Genomic DNA, 15,742 nt, shown 5'->3' with positions numbered 1-15,742 from the left:
TAAAGTCCCAGGTCCAGCCAGAGGTCAAGGCCTTCACCACTCTGCTCCACCATGCTGTGCTTAAATGGGATTTTATGAACTTTACTACTTTTTGTGTCTAACTCTGGTGGCGTATAATTACACAAGAGTTTTGATTTATAGCAATGAACACGATTTAAAAAGGAGAATAACATGTTCCTTTTCCCCCCAAGTTGAACATGTCTTTGGTTTAGGAAGGTCAACAAACACGACTTTGACAGTGAAAAATGACTGGGAAAGAGCCGTCATTAAGTTTTTCTCTCATGTCCGCTCAGTGTCCAACTGTCATTATGTTTGTGTTTTGCTTTGTCCCCTCTGCTTTCCACAGAGGAAACCTATCCCTCCTTTGCAAAGTGCACGAGGGGGGTGTTCACCAAAGAGGCTCCAGTCCTCTGTCCTATCATTGGTCACCACCAAACTTGCATCAGTTTAAAACCAGCCGCCACTTTCCTCCCTCCCTCCACACCACACAACCCCTGACAGACAAAATAGGGAGAAAAAGTCACACAGGCCGAGTTAGCTGGAGTGTATATGACTGTGTGAGAGACAACCAGAGTTCAAGTCAGGATGCCTGCGTACGCCACCAACATGAGGATGAAGTTCCCCATCGTGGCCTTGGCGTTTGAGATGGTCACCATCATCCTATTTGCAGTGTTTGTGGTCTATGATGATGGAAAACGCGAAGAGCATGGTGGACACGGTGGGCATGGTGGGCATGTTGCACCCTCCAATGAGACTAATCTCGAACTTGTCCGTATGGACCTCTACCCTAGTAAGTCTATCTTCATCATTACTGATTGCTTGGTGCATAAATTATGTGGACATTAATTCTGAAAAGGATGTTCAAATGGAACTTCAAGCAAAAGTAAATGGTGGTGCATCTTCTTAATTGGCTTTAAATCTGAAAGATAAAACAAAAGGAGTCCTAAACTTATATCAAAGTTTTCTTTACGTTAAAAAGAAACACATTTGAAAATCACCTTGATCTTTAACTCACATGAGCTGATTGCATAAAGGGTTTGACAGTGCATTTATTTGCAGATCAAAGAGAAGAACTTGTTGCTTGTTTCCAATGCAGGTCTGCTGAGTGCAATAAGTGAAGTCATGTGGTTTCATTCCCATTTGTCAAAAAGTCGCTTCAAACAGCTGCGTCAAGAGGATCCTTTAGGGAAAGGGTCTAAAACTAGGTCACATGTGATTTAAACGACAGAGGTCAAAATGTACAAAGGCTGTTTGTAGCTGGAGTAGAAAACAATTTCACCTTAGATCTTTTCCCCTTTTTTTTTAAAAAAAAAAAAAAAGTATGTTAAATTTGCTTCTGGCATCATGAGCATTTATCTGCAGTAAGTTGTTGTTGGTGTAACTTGTGTTAGTCCATCAATGCCTGCTTATAAATGGGTGGAGCAGGTGTGGCCCAAAGATATAAACCAAACATGAAGACGGAGCTTATCTTCCTCCTCAGACTGGTTTTGGCTTCATTTCATTTTTTTTCCGTTAGACATGAATTTCAGAGAAAATATTTCCTTTTTTTTCAGTATTTCTATGAACAATGTTTATGAAGAAGTTTGGTGAGCTAAAGAAATGTACTCAAAATGTTTCTGTGATCTCTGCATTCTTGTTGTATTTGATGGAGTTTTAAAAATACATTTTGTTAGGCTAAATAATGTAAAAAGAAATACAACCTGCAGAGAAATGGATTCCCTAATGCACACCAGACGTCTGCAGTTATAGCTGTAAAGGAACACGAATGGGCCGAGTTATGTGAGCAACCACAACCAGATTAGCTTTATGAAAAATGTTATAAATGACAGTAGAAGTTTTCCAATGATTTATGCTTTTGCTGTGCTGCAATTTTATAGTTGCAGCTCTAAATTTGCATATTCATGGAATCATTGAAGGTGATCGAGCCTCTTGATTTATCTTGAGATAATTATGATCATTATCTGATATATTACTGAATAATCTTATCTTGCAATGGTGTACATCAATTCTCCACAGTGCGTCTTTGGGGTTCTCCTTCTTGACTTAGTACCTCCAGTTTTTCTGAGGAGGATGTGTTATGTAATGTCTGGGTGTGGTCCAGTTGCTGTGGATGCGTGCCAGATTTATCTTTATAAGCTCAGCAAATGTGTTTGAAACCTATTTCATCGTATTGCTATACCATATTCGTTTTATGTGTGTGAATGTAAGACATTTATGACTGGTGTTTGCTTTTACTATCAACAAAAAGAGTCATTAATTAGCCTTGTCTTTGGTATTCTGTATTTAAGTTTAATAAGAGGTGGATTAGTGTAGTTGGTTGGTTGGTTGGTTGGTTGGCTACTTGGTTGATTCATCAATAACCTCTCGGAATTAATGGTCAAATTTTTTAGTAACTTATTTTATTTATTTCGTTTTCATGTTCTTGGTAACTTTTGTGAATACAGCTCAAAATGATTGGCTAAAAGAGATTTTTTAAAAAAAACTAAAAAAAACAAGGCATTCAATGCAGTTTCCACAATTTATTGTTTATCTAGCTTCACGTAATGAAACTATGGTGAGAGTGTTGTTGGCCAATGTTAGCATAAGGAATTGTAAGTCTAAAAGAAGTTAGCTGAAAGTAAAGATTATTGATAATCTCGTTATGTGAGTTGATCATTTTATTTTCCGCAATTTAGCTACCTTAGAATAGCCTCATAAGCTCATGTGATCATGTTTTAGTGCAGTAAAAATATTTAAACAATTAAAAAAAAGTAATGTCACGATGGCTTCACAGTAGCGCTGACCTTATTTGATAAAGACTCCTAACCAATTGTTTTATGCTAACACAGGGCGATAATGTGGGTTGGTTGGTATTTGCTTTATTTTTGGGCAATAAAGTCAACCTGTCTGGTTTGGTATGGCTATGGTGTTAATGGATAATGGTTTCAGTCCCTGATTTTCTGCTATCAATACTCGTGGAGACATGCAGTTTAGTAGTTTGTTCTTTGGTTATCCAGTGAAAAGAATTTGAATTCCAGGGTGACATTTGCATGTAGAGTTTAGTTCAGATTTCTCTGAGTAGTCTGCTTACCCCATCATCTAAACATGCATTCTAGAGATATTTACCAACAGTGGCCAAATGTAAAACTGAATTTGATTTGCTACAGCCTTAAATCAACCTTTTATTCTGAAATGTAATTTTCTTGTCTATCGACCAAGTAGTCTGTCCAGCTACACCTCGAAAGACACCAAGAATCATAACCCCTTGTGTCAATCAATAAACTGTACATATTTTTCCCAGATTCCAATATTCCTCATATAAACACAGAGCATGTGTTCTGCTGTGTCAAGTTAGCAGGTTCATGCCCATTAATATAATTGCCAACTGAATGCTTCTCGAAAGAACCGCTGTATCACACAAACTGCTACATCTGCTTTCAAACCTGATCCGACCATTGTTTCATAGCAACAGTAGCAGGAAGTGGATAAATGTCAAGGCTACGTCTCAGTTTCAAGACAGGAAATATTCCTTCTAGCAATCTTTCAAATGAGCTGCTTTTCATCATTTAATTTTTTTCAATGGACAAATGTGCTTCAAATGTCATTTTTGTTCTAGGAACATTTCTGCATCCCAGACCAGTTTAAATTGAAAATAAAACCAAATAAAGGATTGTTATTGATAAACTTTGACCCTATATAAGCAGCCTCTTTTTTCTCCAGTGTTTCAGGATGTCCACGTCATGATCTTTATTGGTTTCGGCTTCCTGATGACGTTCCTTAAGAGATATGGCTTCAGCAGCGTGGGCATCAACTTGCTTCTGGCAGCCTTTGGCCTGCAATGGGGGCTCCTGATGCAGGGTATCTGGGGAATGGATGGTGGCAAGATCAAGATCAACATCTTTAAGTATGCAGTTGTTGGGGGTTTTTGTACATACTCGTTTGCTATGAAAATGACCCTATATACAGAACTGTGCAGGGCATTCCTTCTCAATGATAGTTTCATTCAACAACGTGTCTGTTAGTGATGTATTTCAGAGCAAACTGTAATACTTAAGGTAATACCAACCTTTTGTTCTTGAATTGGTTTTCTATATTGAATGATAAAAATGGTATGTGTGATTTTGAAAGGCTCAGTGTCCAGATATTAGTTTGTTAAAAGTTATAAACTGTGTTCATGTAATTGGCTAATGACTTGGTTTCCTTCTTCTCCTGCAGGATAATTAACGCTGACTTTAGCACAGCTACAGTCTTGATCTCCTTTGGAGCCGTGTTGGGTAAAACCAGTCCTGTTCAGCTCCTCATCATGACCTTAATGGAGATCACCATTTTCTCTCTCAATGAACATCTCGTGGCTGAAATTCTCCATGTGAGTTCATATCACCAAAAAATCCATGTTGGTTACATTAACTGTGGTTATTTGTTATCACAATGGGGAGGAGTGACATTGAGAAACATTGTCATCCATCTCTTTGACAGGCTAATGATGTGGGCGCTTCGATGATCATTCATGCCTTTGGAGCCTACTTCGGCTTGGCTGTGGCTCGAGTGCTGTACCGACCAGGCTTAAGAAACGGACACGATAACGATGGATCTGTTTATCATTCTGATCTTTTCGCCATGATCGGTAAGCGATGTACACGCTTAGCTTCATTACTGACCACTTGCTCATGTACGCCATCTATTGGACTGGACTGGAAGACAAACTGCTTTTCTTGATAGAATATTCTGGTTTTTGTTGAACTTCACTTTAAAAGAAGCTAATCATAGGCAGAGTTTGTGAGGGGCAGGCATTGTCCCCTAGTGGTAAAAACTTTTCATTACAGTTTTCCCAAATTCATTCCAATATACAAATATTTTAAGTGCTATAAAACACAGTGACTGTACAAAATATATATTCATTGATTTGTTTTTCTTTTAAAAATACTAGTTATTTTTTGGCACTTGAGTCAGGTGACTTCTTCTGTTGAGCAATTCTTTTTCACAAAGTCAGTGGTGAAGCGACACTGCACCCATCAGTTCATGTATGGTACTGCAGCAAAAATGAAGCCGAAAGCAGGAGCTAGAATCTCAAACTCCACCAATGAAGATAATTGGTTTAAAAGATGTGTTGTGATATGAATGCGGATTCTAATTGTCTCTTTGATACAGGAACCGTTTTCTTGTGGATGTTTTGGCCCAGCTTCAATTCTGCCATCGCAGAGCCTGGCATGGACCAGTTCACCGCAGTGATCAACACCTACCTGTCATTGGCAGCCTGCGTGCTCTCTGCCTACGCCCTCTCCAGCCTCGTGGAGCACAAAGGGAAACTGGACATGGTTAGGCAGCTATTTCCACTGCTCTAGGGCGAGTTTGAATCAAGGATTCCTTCAATATTTTGGTACTTATGTTCTCCCCAGGTGCATATTCAAAATGCCACATTGGCTGGGGGCGTGGCTGTGGGAACATGTGCTGATATGAGCATTGGACCATTTGGAGCCATGTTGATTGGAACAGTGGCCGGCATCATATCCACCCTTGGCTTCAAGTATCTAAGTGTGAGTAGAAAAGATAGAAGTCGTATTCAAGAAGGTATCGGTATTAACAGATGAAAAATCAATTCAGTATTCAGTTTTTTTGTTAGTCTATGTAGAATACTCTCTGAGTTCAGAGGAGGAAGAAGTATTTGGAAGTCTCTGATGCCATGTCTAAGTCAATTTATGTCCCCAGGTCTTGCAGGTGGAATCCCAACCATGCTGCTATAGAGGCTCATAGAAAAATTCCCTCGATCATCCCTTCGTCACAGTGTTGAGTTTTATCTCTATGTTCTTCCCCTAACCCAGGGTTCTGCAACCTGCAGCTCTGGAGCCTCATGTGGCTCTTGGACTCTTTTGCAATGGCTCCCTATAGCTTTAAAAAAAAAAAAAATTCAAATGATGAATTATTTCTTACAGAGGGTATATATGATTAATGACATTAACTTCAAATAGAATTATGACAAAAGAATTTTGTGCAATAACTCTACCACCTCCCTACATCACCTCCTGCAACCTCTACAAACCATCAACTTTCCTTGTACCTGTGGCTAAGCTTAAGTTTTAAATCCTTGGTAAGATAACTAAACTAACAAAAACACTATTCTGGAAGAAAATGGAGATTTTATTTGTGTGGGGAAGGATGTATTTAACTGCCAATATGCATGCTTGATTTGTTGCAAGAAATTAGCAATTAGAATATGTTGAAATTCAAGTTATTTTTTGTAGCCCATCAAATCCATGAAATCGTAAAATTATTTGATATTATTTTAACTGTATAGACACTATTGTCTTCATTGAGAAGGTATTTTTTCGGCTCCGGAAGGACTTTAATCCAGGTATGAGATTAAGCAAAAAAGCTCCTTTGAGAGAAAAGGTTGCAGACCCCTGCCCTAACCCATACCTTCCCTTCTATAGAGCCATACATCCTATAGCCATACATTCCCAACTAAACCCTTACATCTTAAAAGAAGAGAATGATATGGAGTCATGTGCTTACAAACACACAACATCCCCCTGTGAGGGATTGGTATAGGGTCAGCTGCTTGCAAGAACATAAAGACTTTTATAGTTGCAGGACATTAGCTCCTTTGTAGGGGATCAGATGCTACAAGCCTTTGACATGAGGCCTCATCTTTAGAATCATATGTGATCGAAATAAACCTCATTTAAAACAACCAAAGAGCAGATAGAAAACTCTGGTTTCTGTCATTATTTCCTGGACACCTTTTAGAGTTTTCTCTACATCAGTAAAATATGTTGTTTAGAGCACTTGGCCAGTTAATGACAGCCTTAAGATAGAAAAGGTTCTTCATCATTAACATTAACAGCCTATATATTGTCATATGATTGTTACTGTTTTATGACAGTGCAGTGTTCATTTTGACAACATAAGTTTGTAAGATTTAGTCACAGCCTTTTGACTCAAATGCATCTTGGTTTTAGTCAAAATGTAGTCATTAGTACTAAATCTGTTACAGATGTAGTCGACTAAAATAGTCAGAATAAAAGTTTATACTTTTTTTTTTTAAAGATTGAATTAGCATTAATCAACCTGATATGGGGATGGTATTATGGTGTAAATACACACAGACAGATTTGATGTGATGAATGCGTAATTTCTTCCCATGTTATTATATTTTAGTTTTTGTTAGTCGACGTGTATAAATATATTTTGAAATATGATTCGTAAGATGTTTTTTTAATTAATCATAGTCTTGTTATTGACACTTGGAATCAATGAAAGCTATGATAAATATCAACAAAGTGAACACTGTGACGGTGGATTGAATATTGAAAAACTTAGTGTTCACAATTACAATAATGTGTGAAACTTTTGCTTTTGTTTTTGTTCTTTACAATTGAATGCTGAACCAAAAAATGTCGTTTTAAGCAAAAACTGATGTGCTTTAAACAGTCTCAGAGATGGACTTTGGGCCAGTTCACCTTTAAGTCATCTTTTCAAAAAGAGAGTGGCCCTGTTGTTGTTGTTGTTGTTCTAACATTAATCGCCTCCTCCTTAGCCTGTCCTGGCATCCAACCTGGGCATCCAGGACACATGTGGTGTCCACAATCTGCACGGCATGCCTGGCGTCCTGGGTGGTCTGGCTGGCATTGTAGCTGTTGCTCTGGGAAAGAAAAAAGGGTAATTACCAGCAAACACAAACAGTACAGATTCTACAGATAATGATGCACACAGTAAGGTGGAAATGTGCTCCAATTCTAGTTTTTAAAATGGAATCCTTTCCTATCCTCTTTAGTGGTAAAGCCGCCATGCAAGCTGCAGCTTTGGCTTCATCCCTCGGGTTTGCTTTGGTGGGAGGTGCAGTTACAGGTGAGTGGAGGCAGCGTATCACACAAAAAAGTTTGATTCTGTGAAAGTCAAGATCTGAATTAATACATACTATTTGAATCCTTGAGGTTTGATAATGAAGCTTCCATTCTGGGGTCAGCCACCAGACCAGAACTGCTATGATGACTCTCTTTACTGGGAGGTAAACAAAAAAAAACTCTCAACAGCTGCTTGTCACCACACGTCACAGATGGAGTGAAAAATGTTTGATTTTGGTAATAAATCTGTGGTTTTGAGAACAAAGCCCACACACTGTTTGGCCACAACATCATCAGCTCGACCAGATGATGAGAATAACACTAAAGTTCCCTCTACCATGGCACATGTTGGTGGACTGAGCATAGGCTACTGTGTTAGCAACATGATATCACAGGGAAACGTCACACTGTCACGAAAAGAAGGAATGTTTCTATACTTTTGCATTTTTTTCAGGCTGTTTGACACAACTTTCAAACTCGTGTTTTTTGATTGGAAGATGTTGCATGCAATTACATCTTATGAGAACATTTCATTTAGGGTTTGAGTTATGATTAAGCTGATAAATCCTATTGATACTGAATAACTAGTGTCATACAGCACAAAAACATGTGTTTGCTACAACACCAAAATGTGTGGAAATCATTACATAAAGTCAATTTAGAATAGAATGAAACAGAATAGAATAAAATACACCTTTATTGATCACCGGACAGGGAATTCACATGTGCAGCAACATAATATAAAGGCACCAAGACATTAACATTAGATAAAATGGGCAGTGGTGGTCTAGTGGTTACAAAAATTGACTTGTAACTGAAGGGTTGCAGGTTCAAATCCACCGTGGGCCATCACTGTGGGACCTTGAGCAAGTCCCCTAGACCTAATTGCTTCCAGGACTCTCTTAAAAAAGAGATTATTAATCTCAATGAGACATTCCTGGTTAAATAAAGGTTAAAAAAAAAAAAAAGTAAGATACATAAATAACACAGAAAACAATAGTCGAAAAAAAAAAAAGAAAAAAACACATCAAATGTGCAAATGACAGTTGAGGAATTGTGACGCTTTAATGAACTCCTTGCGACTGGCTAATAATGGTATTTGGGAATATCATTCAACCCTAAATCTAACAAGATAGTGAATTTGGGTATGTGTTGGCCAGATGACTGGCTAACAATGGTCCAGATCTTTTTGGGTGTAACTGGTCTGCAGTGCTCAGTATCTACACAAAATGGCCCCTTTAATTACAGGCATTGTCCAAACATTTTTTTTTTGTTGTTCTTTGGTTCATTCCAGGTTCCTGAGGAAGAGGAGGAGCATGAAGAGAGCTTGGCTCACACAGATCACTCAAAGAACAAAGCAGAGCCTTAAATGTCTACCCACAGTCTCTACAATTAGAAATGAAGAACAACTAAAGCAGTATATTTAGCTACACTGTGCCTACAACCTCCCATGGGTCTCCTCTGTGCACAAAAGAAGGGTGCATCTTTCTATTTTTTTTTTTTACAGCCACACAAACATTTCTCACTTTAAAAGTGACATATTTACACATCAGTGGTTATAGTCTAACCAAATGCTCTGATTGGGTTTAAACATTTTAAATGATCACAGTAAACTTCAGGGATTTGTTTTACACTAATAGATTCGATTGAGAATAAACAGTATCATCTTTTCCTAATGCCAATTTATTATGATAAAAGCATATTTGAATATACATTATATGCATTGCGTACATGTATTTTTCCTTATACATTTGTTTATGTTTCCATACACTTGACATGTGCATTTGTGCTGAGAAGAAGGCTTTGATCTGTTCTTGGCAGTACCTCACTGGAGCCCAGTCCTCATTTTAGGAGTCAGAGTGGTGGCTTTGATGTGGGCAGAGATGTTCCTTAAATTCACCTTTCTTTTTTTTTTCTGTGACTTTTGAACATTGTCTTTGGTGTTTACTTTAGGATTTTCTGTCACCAAGCAAGCTGAGATGATGGTGTATCAGGTTTTGTTTTCTATTTACCACAAAAGTATTCTCAATTGTACATACAGATTAGTGTTTAGTCGTATTGACATGGTCAGTTTTATCAATGCTAAAATTGCAAACGCCACTTGAACTGATATATTACCTATTTTCTCTGCTGGATTGTGACTTTGAAGAATATCAAAGCTCCAACAAACTTGTACATTTTATCATTTCATGTAATTCAAACTTATTTTATCTCCTGAAGACAAAACAGGGTTTAACGTACTATGAATAATTTGAGTTCCAACTTTCAAGAGCTTGATAAAACTGACTGCACGTAGACTTAATAATATTCTGGTTTGTTACAGACTTTAGCCAGGACATTGAATTACATCAACTTGTATTCTTTTTTTCTTTTGTTTTTATACCACGGGTGTATGCTATTATTTGTACAATATGCTGATACTGTTATAATAAAGATGTTTTTGTACAATAATGATGTTTACCTGTTTTAGAGCCTCGTGGCACCTGCATTAACATAATTCTGAATCCAATGGTTTTTCTTCACGTCTGGATTTTGAACTGTAATATGTAAATAATACAGGGAGAAAATAGAACCTCAACACAACACTAAATAGTAAGAGTACAGATTAAAACAGAAATGTAAACTAGATATCATTATCATACCTTATCGAACAAATAGTGGACACATAAGACACTTTCTGCTATGATTATTAGTGAAGAAATTAGCTTTAGGACCTTAAAAAAAATGTTAATAGAAATAAACTACATAGAATGTAGATGATAAATCACAACATTTGTTGTTGTTGTTTTTTTAGTTTGTTTGTTTTTAAGCCCACGATCAGCAAATGATTGAACAAAAATTTGAGACAATTTTAGTTATATTTATTTATTTATTTATTTTTTTACCTTGTCTGCACATGCTGTCGAAGGTTAACACTACAAGAAGTGCAATCTTTTAACAGCAATGCATATTTTATTATTGCAATTAAATAAATTTATTTATTTCATTGCATAATTTTAGTTATATTTAGACTTTGAGCAAGAGAAAATAAAAATGACAGAAACAACATGAATAATTGTGTAAATTACTAATGAATTAAATTGCTGATATTTAAGTCCATATCAATACAAAAAAAAATAGATAAATAAAACTCCACAATATTTGCAGGGCTCACAGTTTTTCCATGCTTATACCACATGATGGCCATCATCTTTAATCACAAATTGTTCAAATAAATCAAATGTTTTCCAAAATTCTGCATTTTTTTTTCAAATTATTCTACAAATATTTCACTAGTTAAATAAAAAAAAAGTTAAAAAATAAATAAATAAATAAAAGAAAGAAAACCCAAGTGAAGATCCTGCATGAACTGACATCTGTCACTTATTGCTTGGATACTGTTGTGCCTTACGTGTAGTGACAGGCTTTTATTCTGAAGGAAGTGGCTGCATAAAAAGGTGTGTTTCCTCTTTGCTGCCATCTGAAAATGGTCAGCACTTCTAAAAAATGTCAGCTCATATCGAATAAAAGAAAGATTGACGCTGGATAATAACTTTAACTATAGTGTGGATATCCAAGTATTCATTTTGAGTATTTAAAAGTATGGTATGCTTATTTTGTAAAGAACAGACAGCTGGAGCCAGTGAGAAGTATTTTCTTTATTTAGAACATTGCATCTCAAAGTTGGCTTGTGTCCAATGCATTGACTTCTATGCATAAGCAAAATGGCATGACGTTAATAACTGATACAGTCAAGACGAGAACTCCCCCTGCTGGCCAAAAAAAACCATTTAGAAAAAAACAGTAACTTGATTATTGCCAGAATATTAATTCCATTTCAGAAATACTGACTAAACAATAAATGTGAAGCTTTTTTTTTTTTGTTTGTTCAGCATTTAAGATGAACCATGTAATGTTGTTATTCCCATACCCTGTTTAGACTGCGCTCATAAATATATGAATAATATATCAAAATGTGGAAATCTAAATATGTGTATGTTGCTTAAGTTTAATGACAGTCCAATTATATCTCTGAAACCCTAAAACAAAAGACTTTGTACATCTTTATTTAAGCTTTTACTTTTTTAAAAAAAAAATTTAATTACAATTTTCAAGAAAACACCACAACACAAAAACACAGTTACATATATACATAAACTATACCAAAAAAAAAAACACACACACATCAGTCCAAGGTTTGTACATCGTACTGATGAACTGATCAAAAACAGAAAAAAAAATATTTACAGATATCTTGCTGTTTATATTTTTTAACAATATTCAGGTACAGGTACAATGATATAGAAAACAAATAATACTTGGCTTTATTGCTGCTAATTTGAAAGTGTGGATGTGATATTTGGCCGGTACAATTATGATTTGAGTAAGGAGTTTGATTTCCCTATATTGACATATTAAAACATAAATTGTGCCCGTATTGTAATGGTTTTTCTTGGTATTTTTTTGTTTGTTAAATTCTCCTCTGTGTCCTTCCAGTAAACTCGCAGTCACAGAATGAATGGGCTTTAGGCTTTTACTCTGAAAATCTTAGCTCGCATGCGGTGACGTCACTTGTTTACGTCCTCCCATCGGTTTGCTCATAACACACTGTTAGGTTGGACTTAACGCAGCTTCTTGTTTCTGTTTGAAGCCATTTTATCATTAAATATACCTGTTATATTTTTACTCAATAGGTGAGGTCGTTTTTTTTGGAGTTTTTGGCGGTTGTACACCGGTTTCATTTGAGCTTTTTCCTCGTCTGGTAACGTTGAAAGGTGAGAAACCGGATGGGGTTGTTGTCTTTTGGCCTATTGTTTGCACGACTGGAACTCGATGGAAACTTCTAACAATGTGACGAGCTGAGCATGTTTTTTGGCTTCATTTGATTGTATGCTACGAATTCGCAGATGTTGCCAGTTAAAGGGGTGGTTTGAAGCGTGCTGGTGTTTGTCTAAACTGGTTTTTCGACAAACAAGGCCAAATGCTGCTTTCAGGTGACTCCTGTAAATCCGGGATTGTGGAAACATTGTAATTGGTTAATTATAGCATTACTCATTTGCTAATAAAACGCCGTTTATTAATGGTAATTAATATCATAATATTGCTTTTAATTTTATTACAGGGACCCAAAACTAATAAATGTGGTAGTATAACAGACAAAAGCACAAAATATTTAAAAACTAAACGTTTCAACTTTATTTTTATTTTAAGCACAGGGCAAAAATAAATAAAGATACATCTTCGTCAGTATTTTTTCACTAAACCGCTTGAAAAAAAAAAAAAAGGATGCCAAATGTATGGTTTAAATTTAACTGAAAGAGAAGTAAAATCATTTGTCTGTCAAATGTTTTTGATTAAATAGTTATTTTTTTTTTTAATGCAACATAATATAAATAACCGATATTGATCCGATATCAGCATGAATCATACATACTTTTTTTAGTTAAAAAAAAAAAATATATTATTTATTTTGTAGTGTGGAATGTTAGAAAAGGTTTGATCAAGTGAGAAAAATATTCAGCAACAGTAGGTATGAGGAAATTGACCAGTTTATTATTAACCAATTGGTTACATAAATTTAAACCTTCAACATAATATCTACAGTGTTCTACAATTGAATAAAATAAATTAAAAATGAAAGGATATCGGAAAATCCGGAAATTTGAATTTGGTATCCGATATTTGTTTTCAGACTAATATCAGACCAATATTGATATCGAAACGAGACACCCCTAATAAATAAAGGCTGTAACTTAGAATATTTTCGATTTTCCTCAGACTGCTTCTATTTTCCATTCACTATCAGCGGTCACTGATCAATGTTTGACCTTTTTTGTCTCTTACATTTGCTCATTGTTAACTCTATTTTATTTATTTTTTACACTGTGACCATGTATCACGACAAATTGTGTTATATTTTCCTGTGCAATGACAATAAAAGGCTTTCTATTCTATAAAGTTAAAAAGTTATCAGATGTTTATTTTAATCTATTTTTGGTATGAAATCCACAATAACTTTGCAGCATTTTTTGACATTTCCAAATGAAGTAGCGTGGTTGTATAAATATAAATAAACAATTATTTGCTTTCTTCATAAAGGTCAAGGGCCAAAACAATGGGACGTATTTTCTTGGACCACATCGGAGGGACTCGACTCTTCTCTTGTGCCAACTGTGACACCATCCTGACCAACAGAGCTGAACTCATCTCTACTCGCTTTACAGGAGCCACTGGCCGAGCTTTCCTGTTTAACAAGGTGTGTGCACAACAAATTCATTCCTAAATGAAAACTCTCCCTTTGCTCGATGGATTTTTTTTACATAATTCCGTATTACAGTTTTTCTTGATTGTTTACACACACTTTTTGAAAGCACGCCGCGTAATCTCAGAACTCTACACTCAAATTTTAAAAAAACACACGCGCAACAGGCAAAACCCCTAAATTATATTGCAAAATTAAACTTCCCATTCAAAACAACATTTTTGTCAAAATGGTGTTTTGTTTTCAAGTGACGCACACAAACCACCATATGAATAGACTTTTATAATTGAACACTGATGTGCTCAATTTAAAACACTATGAGGAATGTAAAACACTACCTCTCCATTCATCATGACTTTTTTGTTCAGTATTACACAAACTACAGACAGTAAATACATAAGTGTGTTGTGAAATATTTTAGAATATTGTTTTTGTACTCAGAAAACACAGATACATGGCAAAATATATATTTGATTTTTCCTACTGAAATACAAAAACAATGTACACAGTGTACATCCCATCTATCACTAAGTTGCACAGTTACAGTACTCCTCTGCCTCTGTTTTCAATGTTGCCATCTATTACTCCAAAACACAAAAGCTAATTTGTTGCCCTTTTACTTTATGTTAAAGTTTTGATTGCAAAACTGTGTTACAGGAGTTTGCCCATGTGATGACTCCGTGAGCATAGTAGGTCAATCAACTTTAGAACACTGAATGACAGTGTGTTCCTTGTGAAAACAAGATATTTGCTGAGAATTTTGGAAAAAGTGTGTTTACAACTGAAATATAAGTTCAAAGCAGGAATTGTGCTTTAAATTTATATTGTGTCTCAAGTACCAGTATTTGTGTGTAAACAACTGTAAGTGTTGTAGTGATGATGTGCGATCGCTGCCTTCCAGGTGGTGAATCTGCAGCACAGTGAGGTCCAGGACCGAGTCATGCTAACAGGGAGGCACATGGTGCGGGACGTGAGCTGCAAGAACTGCAACAGTAAGCTGGGCTGGATGTACGAGTTTGCCACAGAGGAGAGCCAGCGCTACAAGGAGGGCCGAGTCATCCTGGAGAGGGCGCTGGTGAGGGAGAGCGAAGGATTCGAGCATGTCCCCTCTGACACCTCATGAGCTCACCTCTGCATCTGTCCTGAAGCTCAGTCCAAAGCTTTTTTTTCTCCCTCCAGCAGCAGAACAAGCCCCTGCATGGGCTGTGATATACATTTATGAGTAGAACTTCACCTGATTAACGTCTCCAGCTGGATGTTTGTGGAACATTCAAGCAGGAAAATGGTGGAAAGTGTTCCCAAAATGTCTTGAAATGTGAGAGGAGATGCTGTCATGTAAGATCACCTGTAGTTTCCCAGCAGGCTGTGGTGTTGTGTCGGTGTTGGTCACATCGGATGAACATCATTTGCTCCTTCTACTGACGACAAGTTGTTGTTCAATTCTTTCAAATAACTAATCTCTAAAGAGGAGTGGCTAAGCTCAGTTGACCTTATACATTGTTTTTTTTATTTTCTAGCCATTGAGCCTCATTAAAGCCCTTTTAATGGTGAACATTCATGTCTATTTCAGTGGTTGGTTGTAGTAGAGGATTCAGTTTATTTAATAAAGAAAACCTTTCAAATGTAGAAATTGTTGTTGCTTTATTATATTACTTTTGTCTCCTTTTTACAAACAATGTTA

At 36.3% G+C, this 15,742-nt stretch overlaps 2 protein-coding genes across 2 annotated transcripts; both read left to right on the top strand.

Annotated features, from left to right (window-relative positions):
- The first annotated feature begins 461 nt into the window (after positions 1 to 461).
- rhag (Rh associated glycoprotein) lies at positions 462 to 10,271 on the top strand. The gene is made up of 10 exons (XM_028439569.1): positions 462 to 790; positions 3,700 to 3,883; positions 4,195 to 4,345; positions 4,456 to 4,603; positions 5,128 to 5,294; positions 5,376 to 5,513; positions 7,514 to 7,635; positions 7,751 to 7,824; positions 7,911 to 7,984; positions 9,115 to 10,271. Exons 1-10 carry the CDS (start codon positions 586 to 588, stop codon positions 9,187 to 9,189), a joined length of 1,338 nt encoding a protein of 445 aa, XP_028295370.1. The 5' UTR covers positions 462 to 585; the 3' UTR covers positions 9,190 to 10,271.
- A 2,087-nt stretch (positions 10,272 to 12,358) lies between these two features.
- Positions 12,359 to 15,687, top strand: LOC114457715 (protein yippee-like 5). The gene is made up of 3 exons (XM_028439743.1): positions 12,359 to 12,574; positions 13,899 to 14,055; positions 14,963 to 15,687. The coding sequence occupies exons 2-3, from the start codon at positions 13,915 to 13,917 to the stop codon at positions 15,182 to 15,184; spliced, it is 363 nt and encodes a 120-aa protein (XP_028295544.1). The 5' UTR covers positions 12,359 to 12,574; positions 13,899 to 13,914; the 3' UTR covers positions 15,185 to 15,687.
- The last annotated feature ends 55 nt before the right edge of the window (positions 15,688 to 15,742 follow it).

Source organism: Gouania willdenowi, chromosome 24 (assembly GCF_900634775.1).
Source record: "Gouania willdenowi chromosome 24, fGouWil2.1, whole genome shotgun sequence".
In the NCBI taxonomy this organism is placed as follows: domain Eukaryota; kingdom Metazoa; phylum Chordata; class Actinopteri; order Blenniiformes; family Gobiesocidae; genus Gouania; species Gouania willdenowi.
This window is presented reverse-complemented; position numbering and strand designations above follow the sequence as displayed.